Consider the following 15,767-nt stretch of genomic DNA (forward strand, 5'->3'; position numbering starts at 1 on the left):
ACCAGAAAATCATAATGTGGGCAGCAGACACCTGAAAATCGTAATGTGGGCAGCAGGCACCTGAAAATCGTAATGTGGGCAGCAGACACCAGAAAATCGCAATGTGGGCAACAGTGACCAGAAAATCGCAATGAGGGCAGCAGTGACCAGAAAATCGTAATGTGGGCAGCAGACACCTGAAAATCGTAATGTGGGCAGCAGACACCAGAAAATCGCAATGTGGGCAGCAGACACCAGAAAATCGCAATGTGGGCAGCAGACACCAGAAAACCGCAATGTGGGCAGCAGTGACCAGAAAATCGTAATGTGGGCAGCAGTCACCAGAAAATCGCAATGTGGGCAGCAGTCACCAGAAAATCGTAATGTGGGCAGCAGTCACCAGAATATCGCAATGTGGGCAGCAGACACCTGAAAATCGTAATGTGGGCAGCAGACACCAGAATATCGCAATGTGGGCAGCAGACACCAGAAAATCATAATGTGTGCAGCCAGCAGACACCTGAAAATCGTAATGTGGGCAGCAGACACCAGAAAATCGCAATGTGGGCAGCAGACACCAGAAAATCATAATGTGGGCAGCAGACACCTGAAAATCGTAATGTGGGCAGCAGGCACCTGAAAATCGTAATGTGGGCAGCAGACACCAGAAAATCGCAATGTGGGCAACAGTGACCAGAAAATCGCAATGAGGGCAGCAGACACCAGAAAATCGCAATGTGGGCAACAGTGACCAGAAAATCGCAATGAGGGCAGCAGTGACCAGAAAATTGCAATGTGGGCAGCAGACACCAGAAAATCGTAATGTGGGCAGCAGACACCAGAAAATCGCAATGTGGGCAGCAGACACCAGAAAATCGCAATGTGGGCAGCAGACACCAGAAAATCGCAATGTGGGCAGCAGTGACCAGAAAATCGTAATGTGGGCAGCAGTCACCAGAAAATCGCAATGTGGGCAGCAGTCACCAGAAAATCGTAATGTGGGCAGCAGTCACCAGAATATCGCAATGTGGGCAGCAGACACCTGAAAATCGTAATGTGGGCAGCAGACACCAGAATATCGCAATGTGGGCAGCAGACACCAGAAAATCATAATGTGTGCAGCCAGCAGACACCTGAAAATCACAATGTAGGCAGCAGTCACCAGAAAATCGTAATGTGTGCAGCAGACACCTGAAAATCACAATGTAGGCAGCAGTCACCAGAAAATCGTAATGTGTGCAGCAGACACCTGAAAATCACAATGTAGGCAGCAGACACTAGAAAAAAAAATGCACCTGTGAAAAAAAAACAATTCACTTACCTGACAGAAGTCTTCTCCTCTCCCGGCATCTGGCTCGCAGCTCCCCGAGTCCTCCTGCAGCACATCTCCCGCGCTGACAGGCAGAGTGCAGGGCTACGGCAAGATGGCTCCCGAAGCCCTGTACTGGAGACACAAATAGTCTCCAGTGTAGAGCTTCTTCGGCGGCCATCTTGCCGTAGCCCTGCTCTGCCTGCCGGAGACTATGAAGGCTGCTGGAGCGGGGCTGCGAGGAATGAACTGGCGCAGCGTCTATTAGACGCTGCGGCCAGTTGAGCACCTTGCTGGGGGGTCCAGAGCAGCGCTCCCCCCACGCACAGTGAGCGGGCCCCAGAGCAGCCCCGGGCCCCCCTGCGGCTGAGGGGGTCGCATCCCCGGTAGGTACGCCGGTGATTCTTACAGTATACTAACCTCTAACGAGTTAAATGTGACATCATCCCGCAGGGATGATCTAGTACCCATCGCATGCAATTGGCTGATAATAGCATGTGATGGGTGACCCTATCTGCGCCTGCTCCGATGGGACAAGCCAAATATGGTGTTTCCTCTCTTATTACCCAGAAATGAGGGAAAATGTTCCCTGGCTATTGTTTGCCTTTAGGAAATATGAAAACATTCGATGTTTACAGAAAAGATGCCTGGCAGTCTGTACATTGTGGACCGATAAGCACTCCTTGGGCTGGCCTTCTGTGAGACACAAGACCATGTTCCACGGTGCTTATAGAAATGCTTCTTAAAGGGAGACTCTCTGCAAGTCAAGTCTTTTAACTAACCTCAGTTAAAGTAACTGATGCCTAAGAATTCAAGCATATCATACTTAAATTCTAACAAAAATGAGCCATAAATTACTTTTCTCCTATGTTGCTGTCACTTACAGTAGGTAGTAGAAATCTGACAAAGCGACAGGCTTTGGAGTAGTCCATCTCTTCATAGGGGATTCTCAGCAAGGCTTTTATTCTTTATAAAGATATTCCCTAAAAAGGATTTAAACAATGATGCTGGCCAGCTTCCCTGCTCTCTACACAGTTTTTGGCAGTTAGACAGAGCAACTGCCATTCACAAAGTGTTTTTAAAAATAAATAAATCCCTGAGAATCCCCTATGAAGAGATGGACTAGTACAAAACCTGTCGCTTCTGTCAGATTTCTACTACCTACTGTAAGTGACAGCAACATAGGAGAAAAGTAATTTATGGTTCATTTTACACTGGAAAAAACGTACTTATTTGTATATGTTTGCACATATTTAAAATTTAAAAAATTTTCGCCATAGTGCCCCTTTGATTTGGGTTGTAATTGAAATATTTACAAGAACATCTTCCATTTACCAAAAAATGTGTGTAACCAGATTTGTAAAAAACTCTAAATATACATGACTATATTATCCAAAATGTGTGGGGTTTTTTGCAGCTGTGCCATTACTGAAGCCCCCAGATTTCTAGCAGTACTACTGCATAATAGGTACTCCAAGTGTCAAATTTTGACAATGCAATCTAGCGCCCATAGTAAGCAGTGGTACTGAAAGAAATCTGGGGGTCAGTAGTGGTGCAGCTGCAAACCATCCCCCCCAAATTATGAATTATGAATTGCCTAGGGGTAACTCTGGACTCTGAGCTCTCCTTTAAACCACATATTAACACTTTAACTACCTCCTGCTACTTCCATCTCAAAAACATTTCCAAAATCCGTACCTTCCTTTCACAAGAAGCAACTAAAATGCTTGTGCATGCCCTAATCATCTCCCATCTTGACTACTGCAACACACTACTCTGTGGTCTACCAAAAAGTAGACTGGCACCTCTCCAATCCCTACTAAACTTTGCGGCCCATCTCATCCACCTCTCTTCTAGATCCTCTGAGGCAGCCCCTCTCTGCCAATCCCTCCATTGGCTACCAGTTGCCCAAAGGATCCAGTTTAAACTTCTCACACTTGCATACAAAGCTCTACACAAGCTATCGCCTCCATACATTTCCTCTTTAATCTCCAGATACCTCCCCGCCCGGACCCTCCGTTCCTCACAGGAGACCCTTTTGTCCTCCAGCCTCCTCTCACTCTCGAATCCAAGACTTCTCACGGGCTGTCCCTCTCCTTTAGAACTCTCTCCCTCAGCCGGTTCGTCACGCCACGAGTCTGGAAACCTTCAAATGTACTCTGAAAACACACCTGTTCAGACAAGCCTATAATTTGCTATAGGCAGCACTGAAGGCACACTGGCTCACCCACTAATCCTTGTGTTTCCTTCCCTTTTGTTTCCTCCCCACTACCGTGTAGATTGTAAGCCCGCAAGGGCAGGGACCTCATCCTAGTGTTTCTCATACTGCTGTTATTTTAACATTTGTACATGTACCAACTACATATCAACTATGTACCGTATGTATCTGTATTTATTCTATTCAATGTCATGACTGTACAGTGTCTTGTATTTCTTATGTATATTTGTTCCCCATTATTTGTTTGTAATATGTACAGCGCTACGGAGGATGTTGGCGCTATATAAATAAATAATAAAAAAAAAAATAATAATAATAATATGGTCATCCTCTTAACATCGGGGGCTATACAGCCATAATTGGGAGGACAGAACTCCCCAGCTATAAACACAGTTATTAGCGGATAATACCCGGCATAGTGAGTGTTCAAGGTACGGATATTATGTCCCTGGATATCCTCCGGTAACAATAAATTAAGGCTATTAACTTGCCCACCAGCTGGCACAAAATAGAAAGTCAAGTGTGTGGCAAGTGATGAAGTCACTGCAATGCAAAAAAGGCTCTCTGCCCCTTCGCTTCCTGCATGCTGCAGCGGTTCCTATCTACAATGGCTGCATGTGCAGTCTGTATGCATAGCAGTGAGCTGCGAGCTTTAGTGCACTAGGAATCTAGCATAACACAGGCAGGAGTGTGGGATATGGAGGCTGACCAGAGAGATTGACTTGCACTTATGTGAGTGCTGTTGCAGACAATACTGTACTCTAAAATTCTTACAACAAAAAGCATACCATTCTATTCATTATGTTCTCCTGGGCCCCTCTGTGCTGTTTCTGCCACTCTCTGCTGCAAACCTGGCTTGTAATTGCCAGTTTTAGGCAGTGTTTACAAACAAACTAACCAGCTTGTGATAGGCTCAAATAAGCAGAGTGTGTGAGTCATACAGACCCTGCATGGGGCCTGGAGAGGGTGTGTATAGCTTCTATCCAATCACAAGCAGCCCTGCACATTCCAGTCTGACTGCCTCAGCCCGACAGAGCCGACAGTGGAGAGAAGATTAGATCATATAACAGAGATAATACAGTCACTGTGCAAGTAGGAAAGGCTGCAGTAAGCCATACCACATTAGAACAGGTATAGGAACTTATAAGATAGAAGAAATAAGGCCGAAAATTTTGTTACAGAGTCTCTTTAAAGCTTTGTTTAGTTTGGCATGATACAGGTTTTCTTGCACCAATATGTATAGCTTTGTTTAGTTTGTTAAGATACGGGTTATCTCTGCGCCATAATTATGCACCAGTATAGAGGGTACTTGCATTGTGGTCTATAATGGTGCCTGGTTACCATCCGTGCGTCATAATTGCCTGATTTGTATCGGCATTTATATTTAAAAACGATAATACCGTACTTTAAAAAAAAACAAATAAATACTGCAGGCACCCAAATTTCTTCTTCAGCACCCAATAGACAATCATTAACACTGAAGTCAAATGCAGCACCCAAATTGTCCATTGGCAGCATGCAGTGGTGGCTCCGGGACTTTTTTTTGGGAAGGGGGGGGGTGCTATGCAGGTGCTGGACCAACTTCTGGGGTAGCTAAAAATGGGTGTGGCTATAACTGGCAAAAAAATGGGTGTGACCATGACCAGATAAGGGCGGACCTAACTGTAATTTAAACTGAACCCAAGGTGAGAGTGATAAGGAGGCTGCCATATTTATTTCCTTTTAAACAATACTAGTTGCCTGGCAGCCCTGCTGATCTATTTGGCTGCTGTAGTAAACTGAATTACACCAGAAACAGCAAACCCCTGACCTGCTGCATGCTTGTTCAGGATCTATGATTGAATTATTATGGTTGAATTAGAGGTAGAGGACCAGCACGGCACTGCCAGGCAACTGGTATTGCTTATAAGGAGAAAAATATGGCAGCCTCAATAATATTCTCACTTCGGGTTCCCTTTAAAAGTGCAACCCAAAGACAGTGGGCCCAAGTTTTGGTGACCCTTTCTCAGGAAAATTCACATAATTGCGCAGGTTTTCTCAAGAAAATACACGTAATGTGAGCAGATTTGCCCAGAAAATACACTCATTCATGTCGGCAGATTTGACCAAAAAACACGTTCAATCATGTGGCAGATTTGACCAGAAAATACGTGAAATCATGAGGCAGATTTGACCAGAAAACACGTGCAATCATGTGGCAGATTTAGCCAGAAAACACGTGCAATCATGTGGCAGATTTGACCAGAAAACACTTCAATCATGTGGCAGACTTGATCAGAAAACACTTCAATCATGTGGCAGACCTGACCAGAAAACACTTCAATCATGTGGCAGACCTTACCAGAAAATACGGTCCATCATGTGACAGACTTCCCCAGAAAATACACCGGCTAATAAAAAGGAAAAAAACAATTCACTCACCTGCAGAAGACCTCCTGTCCCGGCCTCCATCTGGCGCGCAGCTCCCACAATCCTCTGCCAGCCAGCAACTGAAACTCCTGCGCTGAGAGCAGGGCTACGGGAAAATGGCGTCCCGAAGGCCTGCACTGCAGACTCGAAGTCTCCAGAGCAGGGCTTCAGATGCCATTTTACCGTAGCCCTGCTCTGCCACTTGCAGAGCTGCGGTCTGTTGCTGCCGGTGAACTGACACGGCGTCTATTACACTCCAAAAGTCAGTTCACGCTGGGGGTGCTTTAGGGATGCTTGGAGAATTTTAGGGGGTGCCTCAGCACCCCAAAACACCCCTCCTGGCGCCGCCACTGGCAGCATGTGTCCATTTTTCTGTTTCCCTCCTGCGTGTGCACAATGGCATGTACAAACCAGTATCTGGTTAGTTACATAGTTACATAGTTATTTTGGTTGAAAAAAGACATACGTCCATCGAGTTCAACCAGTACAAAGTACAACTCCAGCCCGTCCCCCACATACCCCTGTTGATCCAGAGGAAGGCGAAAAAACCCTTACAAGGCATGGTCCAATTAGCCCCAAAAGGAAAAAATACTTCCTAACTCCAAATGGCAATCAGAGAAAAATCCCTGGATCAACATCATTAGGCATAACCTAGTAATTGTAGCCTTGGATGTCTTTCAACGCAAGGAAAGCATCTAAGCCCCCTTTAAATGCAGGTATAGAGTTTGCCATAACGACTTCCTGTGGCAATGCATTCCACATCTTAATCACTCTTACTGTAAAGAACCCTTTCCTAAATAAATGGCTAAAACGTTTTTCCTCCATGCGCAGATCATGTCCTCTAGTCCTTTGAGAAGGCCTAGGGACAAAAAGCTCATCCGCCAAGCTATTATATTGCCCTCTGATGTATTTATACATGTTAATTAGATCTCCTCTAAGGCGTCTTTTCTCTAGACTAAATAAACCCAGCTTATCTAACCTTTCTTGATAAGCGAGACCTTCCATCCCACGTATCAATTTTGTAGCTCGTCTCTGCACCTGCTCTAAAACTGCAATATCTTTTTTGTAATGTGGTGCCCAGAACTGAATTCCATATTCCAGATGTGGCCTTACTAGAGCGTTAAACAGGGGCAATATTATGCTAGCATCTCGAGTTTTTATTTCCCTTTTAATGCCTCCCAAAATTTTGTTCACTTTAGCTGCAGCGGCTTGGCATTGAGTACGATTATTTAACTTGTTGTCGATGAGTACTCCTAAGTCCTTCTCCAAGTTTGATATCCCCAACTGTATTCCATTTATTTTGTATGGTGCTAGACCATTGGTACGACCAAAATGCATGACTTTACATTTGTCAACATTGATCATAGTAATAAGACATATTGTTAATAAGCATTTTACTGTGCTTTTAGATGCCCTGGGTGCTACAAATGGTGCTGTTTACTTTAATTCCTATGAAGTAGCCGATCAGCTACTAGCCGCATTTGGATATTTACAAAGTTAACTAGATTTAAATTAAAGACCTGTGTTCATAAAATGTAACCTCTTGAGCTTGCTTATTAAAAAAATAATGTCCAATAAAATATTGAAGGCAAAGACATTTAAAGTAAACCTGATTTCTTGCAATGGACAGAAGGAAAACAGAGAAATGCACCCTTTATGTATTTGGAGAGTTTAGCCTGTCTTAATTCCCCCTCATTTGCGACTAATCATCACTGTAATTTGATCTATCAGCTTTGTCAGCTAAGGAATCTCATCTGCCATGGCAGAGCAGCTAATTTGTAAACACAGGATGTTAACAATCTGTCTGCTTACATGAAAGCAGGAAATAGACACCCTACAGATTAATTGCAGGATTTGTATCAGCTGTAACAAGGCAATGTTCTTCATTAAAGGTTATTTTGCTGTTGCGTATCTTTTAGAGCAGCGAGTAAGTTTAGGTCCGCTTTAAGAGGATGTAAGCAGCTTATTTACACTTTTGTACTATCTTTTCTTTTCAGTGGAAAAAGCGAGAGGAACCATTAAACTGTAGCACGAAAATCTGTAAAATTCCACCCATGCCTAATTAGTAACGTTCAGTCAGAAAGACACTGCACTGTGTAAGCAAAGGGGAAGAGTTACGCATTCTGTCCTCACATGGATGTGGAATTCTCCCTCACACAGTCCTAAGTACACAGTACACACGTCTTCAATTTATATACAGATTGACCAGTTAGGACCAGCCAGAGAGTGCACTGTGTTCATTGCAATGAGCTCCCCAAAAAGAGAATACCTGTGTAAAGTGTTGGTAGTGGGTGATCTTGGTGTGGGCAAGACTTCGATTATACAGCGCTATGTGCACAACATCTACTCTCACTGCTACAGAGCTACCATTGGGGTGGATTTTGCTCTTAAAATCTTGAACTGGGAAAAGAACACTGTGGTGAGACTGCAGCTGTGGGACATTGCAGGTAAGTGGATTTCTGAGGTTGGTCCTGGCAGACCTGCCTATCATCAGACACAAAAGACCATATGCAACTTTTTAACCTGAATTATCTCCTATGAGATACATTTACTCTTCTCTTTAAACTAACGTTTCGGCATTTTACAACTGAAAAAGTACCCATGAGTAGATGAAAAAGTACTATCAAATTTATTTTGAGTATATTCTTGCTAGCTGGTGGCTTAAAAGGCATTTTATGACAAGTTGTAAAAATATCACTTAGGTGAAAAATTGAAATTGGCCCATATTCAATTGAATTGAATATGGGCCAAAGGCTCTAGAAAGGGTAACTTGAAAAAAGGCTTCTTTTATGTGAGACATTTTGGATACATAAGCCCAGATCATTTTCATCCACAAGGCAAACCTAGGCAGTTGCCTAGGGCCTGGAGAGAGTCTAGGGGCCTGGCAGATGCTAGCCCTCAGCTATCTTGCCTAGGGCCCAATTTCATTTTAATCCTTTCCTGCATAAGTCATATTCTCCCCAGGGCTTAAATTAAGTTTTTTGTTTTTTAAATCTTTCTTATAATATAATGTAATATGTGACATAGATATGATATCAGTTGTTATAATGACAGTTTCCATAGATTGCCTGTTCCTGGACACATAGATCTTCAGCATCTGATTATGACTAGCCCTTTTATTTTGGTTTCAGTGGGGTGGTGCTGTTTCCTTTCTCTCCCCATCTCCCTCCCCTCCTCCGATCTCAGATAGCATTACACCCAATTTACTATTTCATGCAGGTTAGGGGGAAGACCTGATTTCAGGTGCATTTCCAACTTGTAATTTAACTACACAGAGTAAAGTGCCTTCACACTTATCCCTGCGATTTCCAGGCACGCGGCTTCATATTAGTGATTTTGCATTTTGCGATGTTTCGCATCCGATTTTTTTTGGGGGGGGGAGTTTTTATGCAAAAGGGAGCCTGAGCATTTAAGCATACCAACGTATAGTTAGTTGTGCCCCCTCAATCCCCCTGCCCGGCGTTAACCTCTCTGCCTGCCGGTTCTTCAGTTTCAAAATGCATTACAGCAGCGACTCTGTCAAAAGTCTCGCTGTGACCCCCGGAACAGAAAGCCTGCAGGTCCTCTCTGCGCATGTGCAGGCTTCATGGATTCTTCCTCCTCTGTTCCCCTGCCCTCTGCCGCACATCCTTCAGCTTCTCTGCACTTTTAGGACTGGTGTTTCTGAATATCCATTTGACAGTACCTCGCAGATTCTCGATGAGCTTTAGGTCAGGCAGGTTTGCCAGCCAAGCAAGCACAGTGATATCATGGTCATTAAACCGGGTATTGCTGCTTTAAGCAGTGTGGGAAGGTGCCACGTCCTTCTGCAGAAATGAAATAAGCATCTCCATAAAGCTTGTCAGCAGAGGAAAGCATGAGGTGCTCTAAATTTACTGGTAGATAGCTGTGCTGACTTTGAACTTGATAAAACATAGTGGACCAACACCAGGAGATGACATTGCTCCCCAAATCATCACTGCCTGTATTCTGTGCCTATCTACTCTTCTTCCAGACTCTGGGACCTTGTTTTCCAATTGGAATGCTAAATTTACTTTCATCTAAAAAGAGAACTTTGGACCACTGAGCAGCAGTCCAGTCCATTTTCTCCTTAGCTTAGGTAAGATGCTTTTGACGTTGTCTGGTTCAGGAGTGGCATGACACAAGGAAAGCGACAGTTGTACCCCATGTCCTGGATATGTGTATGGTGGCTCTAAGCACTGACTCCAGCCGCAGTGTACAATTTTGAACTTTTTCACAATATTCAAATATTCTGATATGCTAAATTGGGGGGGGGGGGGGGGGGGGGGTTCATTGTCTACAGAAGGGCAAAAAATCAGATCCAGGAAATTATAGACCTGTAAGCTTAACATCAGTTGTATGCAAACTATTTGAGGGGTTACTAAGAGATACTATACATGACTTCATAGTAGAAAATAATCTTATTTCTCAGCATCAACATAGGTTTACTAAAGACAGGTCCTGTTTGACTAACATGCTCAGCTTTTATGAGGTAGTGAATGCTAATATGGAAATTGGGAATGCTGTAGATGTGATATACTTGGACTTTGCAAAGGCCTTCGACACTGTTCCCCACAAAAGTCTGGTGCAAAAGTTGAGGATGCAAGGCATGGGGAAGAGTCTGTGTTCCTGGATAGGGAACTGGCTAATGGACAGAAAACAAAGCGTTGTGGTCAATGGATCGTACTCAAAATGGGAGACTGTTAGCAGTGGGGTCCCACAGGGGTCTGTTCTGGGTCCAGTGCTCTTCAATTTATTTATTAATGACCTAGTAGATGCAGTAGTGAGCAATGTTGCTATTTTTGCAGATGATACAAAATTGTGCAGAATCATCAACTCTCAGGAAGATAGTGTCATATTGCAACAGGATCTGGATAGGATGGCTATATGGGCACATACATGGCAGATGAAATTCAATGTTGACAAATGTAAAGTCATGCATTTTGGACGTACTAATGGTCTAGCACCATACAAAATAAATGGGATACAGTTGGGGACATCAAACTTGGAGAAGGACTTAGGAGTACTCATTGACAACAAGTTAACAATCGTACTCAATGCCAAGCAGCTGCAGCTAAAGCTAGCAAAATTTTGGGATGCATTAAAAGGGAACTAAAAACTCGAGATGCTAGCATAATATTGCCCCTGTTTAACTCTCTAGTAAGGCCACATCTGGAATATGGAATTCAGTTCTGGGCACCACATTACAAAAAAGATATTGCAGTTTTAGAGCAGGTGCAGAGACGAGCAACAAAATTGATACGTGGGATGGAAGGTCTCACTTATCAAGAAAGGTTAGATAAACTGGGTTTATTTAGTCTAGAGAAAAGACGCCTTAGAGGGGATCTAATTAACATGTATAAATACATCAGAGGGCAATATAATAGCTTGGCGGATGAGCTTTTTGTCCCTAGGCCTTCTCAAAGGACTAGAGGACATGATCTGCGCATGGAGGAAAAACGTTTTAGCCATTTATTTAGGAAAGGGTTCTTTACAGTAAGAGTGATTAAGATGTGGAATGCATTGCCACAGGAAGTCGTTATGGCAAACTCTATACCTGCATTTAAAGGGGGCTTAGATGCTTTCCTTGCGTTGAAAGACATCCATGGCTACAATTACTAGGTAATGCCTAATGATGTTGATCCAGGGATTTTATCTGATTGCCATCTGGAGTCGGGAAGTAATTTTTCCCTTTAGGGGCTAATTGGACCATGCCTTGTAAGGGTTTTTTCGCCTTCCTCTGAATCAACAGGGATATGTGAGGGAGCAGGCTGGTGTTGTACTTTATACTGGTTGAACTCGATGGACGTATGTCTTTTTTCAACCAAAATAACTATGTAACTATGTACAGGCTATAATTAGCAATATGAAAGTAAATAAATGCGTGAAATATATCACAATGTGTTTAATGAACCTGTATTATATATATATATATATATATATATATATATATATATATATATATATATATATATACAGTGGTGTGAAAAGCTATTTGCCCCCTTCCTGATTTCTTATTCTTTTGCATGTTTGTCACACTTAAATGTTTCTGCTCATCAAAAACCGTTAACTATTAGTCAAAGATAACATAATTGAACACAAAATGCAGTTTTAAATGATGGTTTTTATTATTTAGTGAGAAAAATAACTGAAAACCTACATGGCCCTGTGTGAAAAAGAAATTGCCCCCTGAACATAATAACTGCAATCAAGCGCGATAACTTGCAACGAGTCTTTTACAGCGCTCTGGAGGAATTTTTGGCCCGCTCATCTTTGCAGAATTGTTGTAATTCAGCTTTATTTGAGGGTTTTCTAGCATGAACCGCCTTTTTAAGGTCATGCCACAACATCTCAATAGGATTCAGGTCAGGACTTTGACTAGGCCACTCCAAAGCCTTCATTTTGTTTTTCTTCAGCCATTCAGAGGTGGATTTGCTGGTGTGTTTTGGGTCATTGTCCTGCTGCAGCACCCAAGATCGCTTCAGCTTGAGTTGACGAACAGATGGCCGGACATTCTCCTTCAGGATTTTTTGGTAGACAGTAGAATTCATGGTTCCATCTATCACAGCAAGCCTTCCAGGTCCTGAAGCAGCAAAACAACCCCAGATCATCACACTACCACCACCATATTTTACTGTTGGTATGATGTTCTTTTGCTGAAATGCTGTGTTACTTCTACGCCAGATGTAACGGGACACGCACCTTCCAAAAAGTTCAACTTTTGTCTCGTCGGTCCACAAGGTATTTTCCCAAAAGTCTTGCCAATCATTGAGATGTTTTTTTAGCAAAATTGAGACGAGCCTTAATGTTCTTTTTGCTTAAAAGTGGTTTGCGCCTTGGATATCTGCCATGCAGACCATTTTTGCCCAGTCTCTTTCTTATGGTGGAGTCATGATGAACAATGTCCTTAATTGAGGCAAGTGAGGCCTGCAGTTCTTTAGATGTTGTCCTGGGGTCTTTTGTGGCCTCTCGGATGAGTTTTCTCTGCGCTCTTGGAGTAATTTTGGTCGGCCAGCCACTCCTGGGAAGGTTCATCACTGTTCCATGTTTTTGCCATTTGTGGATAATGGCTCTCACTGTGGTTCACTGGAGTCCCAAAGCTTTAGAAATGGCTTTATAACCTTTACCAGACTGATAGATCTCAATTACAGTACTTTGTTCTCATTTGTTCCTGAATTTCTTTGGATCTTGGCATGATGTCTAGCTTTTCAGGTGCTTTTGGTCTACTTCTCTGTGTCAGATAGCTCCTATTTAAGTGATTTCTTGATTGAAACAGGTGTGACAGTAATCAGGCCTGGGGGTGACTACAGAAATTGAACTCAGGTGTGATAAACCACAGTTACGTTATTTTTTAACAAGGGGGGCAATCACTTTTTCACACAGGGCCATGTAGATTTGGAGTTTTTTTTTTCTCGCTAAATAATGAAAACCATCATTTAAAACTGCATTTTGTGTTCAATTATGTTATCTTTGACTGATAGTTAACGGTTTTTGATGAGCAGAAACATTTAAGTGTGACAAACATGCAAAAGAATAAGAAATCAGGAAGGGGGCAAATAGTTTTTCACACCACTGTATATATATATATATATATATATATATATATATATATATATATATATATATATATATATATATACAGTATATATATATATATATATATATATATATATATATATATATATATATATATATATATATATACAGTATGTATATATATATATATATATATATATATATATTTCCCAGTATATGGTAGTATGAAAACAATTCATGGTTTTAGGGAAACCCATACTGCTGTTTTTTGTTCATTATGTAGCAAGTATTTAAACCTTCTTGCATAGCTGTCATATATGCTTGGTCAGCTTGATACTCCCATTCAACAATACCCTGCTTCCCCGAAAATAAGCCCCAGCATTCCCCTCCCCCCATTCTCCAAAAATAAGTCCTAGTTATAGTTCCTAAAAATAGTCAATTTATATGGTGTCCAGGCAGCTATAGTATGCAAGTAAAAAGTAAAACCCGGTTGAAATAAAATGCAGCAGTACCGATAGACTCTTGACTAAGAAAAGCAGACACTCCCAAAAGAATTGCACTCAGAAGACCCCATGAGACCCAAAAATATAATGTTTGGCAAGTGCCGGGCTCTTAGTAAACGTAGATTGTTTTACTTGGAGAATTGAAATACGGTCAATTATAAGAAATTCATGATAGAATGCATGATTTGGAAAGTTATGATGATGAATGTTTTGACATGACTGTATTTAAATAAATGTTGATTTTCTTTTTGTTCAAGTATAAATAAAAATGTTTTTCATTGAAAAAAAAAAGACATCCCCTGAAAATAAGCCCAAACCTATCTCTTGGAGCATAAATGAATATTTTCGGGGAAACACAATGGTAGCATCATGACAATGCAAGCCTAGGGGTTAGAACGTTCTGACTGCATTATATTCAGCAGCAATTTATGACAATAACAGTATATTTCTCTACTAATAAAACATAATAATAATATCAGATTCTGATGTGTAACTAAATGTAGACATTTGTTTTGATTGTCTCAGGCCAGGAGCGCTTTGGACACATGACTCGCCTGTATTACCGTGAGGCAGCTGGTGCTTTAGTGGTCTGTGATTTGGGCCGGGCTGCCACATTACATTCTGTTATTCGCTGGAAAGAGGACCTGGACTCTAAAGTCTCACTGAAGAATGGGAAACCAATCCCAATGATCCTCATTGGAAATAAGTGTGATCTGATTCCCTATGGTGTAAACTGTCAGAACATTGAAGACATGTGTCAGGAGCTTGGGTTTACAGATTGTCACATGACCTCTGCTAAGGTAAGAAGGTACTCCGATCATATGGGATGAGTCTGACTATAGAACATTTTTTTACTCTCCTACTGACCAATTAGTTTATGCCTACACTGATAATAGGACAACAGAGTATTTTAAGTGTACCATAACTTAGGAACTCCTCTGCAAACAGAGGCTATATGTGAATTCCTCTCACAAAGACAATTCCACACAAAAGTTTGCACCTCTCATGTTGCTTCCCAGATAGTGTTTTCCTGGAGATGTTTCTTATAGTGAAGAGCTGTGAATGTAAACAGTGATGGCTCACTGCTATGACTGTCTTTCCACTGTTTCTTGTCACATTTGCGCATCGTGGAACCACAAACAAGATTGTGACCCAAAACACACAGCTTGGGCCCCTTTTACACTTATCATTTGCTTTCAGTAATTACTGAAAGAAAACTGATTTTCAAAGTAATGCCCATGTTTTCCTATGGCTCAGTTCCCAATATACACGTTTTAACTGAAAGCAAAACTGAAAACGTGTACCAACACATACTAACGCACACCAACACATACCAACACATTAAGTGTAAAAGGGCCCTAAAGAACTAACAAATTACAAAACATTGGTCTATTCTGAAATCTCCTATTTATCTTGATTTAAATCCTACTAGGCATCTAAGGGCTCATTTCCACTTGGGGTGATTTGCCTTTGCCATATGCAAATGCGAACTGGAATCGCAACTTCTTGAAATCAATAGGCTGTTTCCCCCCCAAATAGTGGCTGCAACACTTTTTGGACATTGCATCCAAATCCCCTTAGTCGTGCATTGGCACGCATGGCAGAGGATTTTGCATCAGCCTGAGTACCAGTGATGATCGCGTGCGGCTTTTATTAGAAATCTAGCCTAAGGAAAGAACATAAGCATGTGGTCTGGTGAAAAATTCTTAAGCCCTGACAAAACTGGAAGAGTTTGCAGAGGAAGAGTGAGCCAAACTACCTTTTAACATATGCAGAAATCTCTTGGAGAGATGCAGGAATTGCTTGTGGCTGC

At 42.0% G+C, this 15,767-nt stretch overlaps 1 protein-coding gene across 1 annotated transcript in view; it reads left to right on the plus strand.

Annotated features, from left to right (window-relative positions):
- The first annotated feature begins 8,160 nt into the window (after positions 1-8,160).
- LOC137528342 (ras-related protein Rab-32-like) overlaps positions 8,161-15,767 on the plus strand; it is a 66,437-nt gene continuing 58,830 nt past the window's right edge. The window contains exons 1-2 of the mRNA XM_068249621.1: positions 8,161-8,362; positions 14,480-14,754. Of these exons, the coding sequence (XP_068105722.1) occupies positions 8,161-8,362; positions 14,480-14,754 (477 nt within the window). The remainder of the gene's footprint in view (positions 8,363-14,479; positions 14,755-15,767) is intronic.

Source organism: Hyperolius riggenbachi, chromosome 8, assembly GCF_040937935.1.
Source record: "Hyperolius riggenbachi isolate aHypRig1 chromosome 8, aHypRig1.pri, whole genome shotgun sequence".
NCBI classification, from domain to species: domain Eukaryota; kingdom Metazoa; phylum Chordata; class Amphibia; order Anura; family Hyperoliidae; genus Hyperolius; species Hyperolius riggenbachi.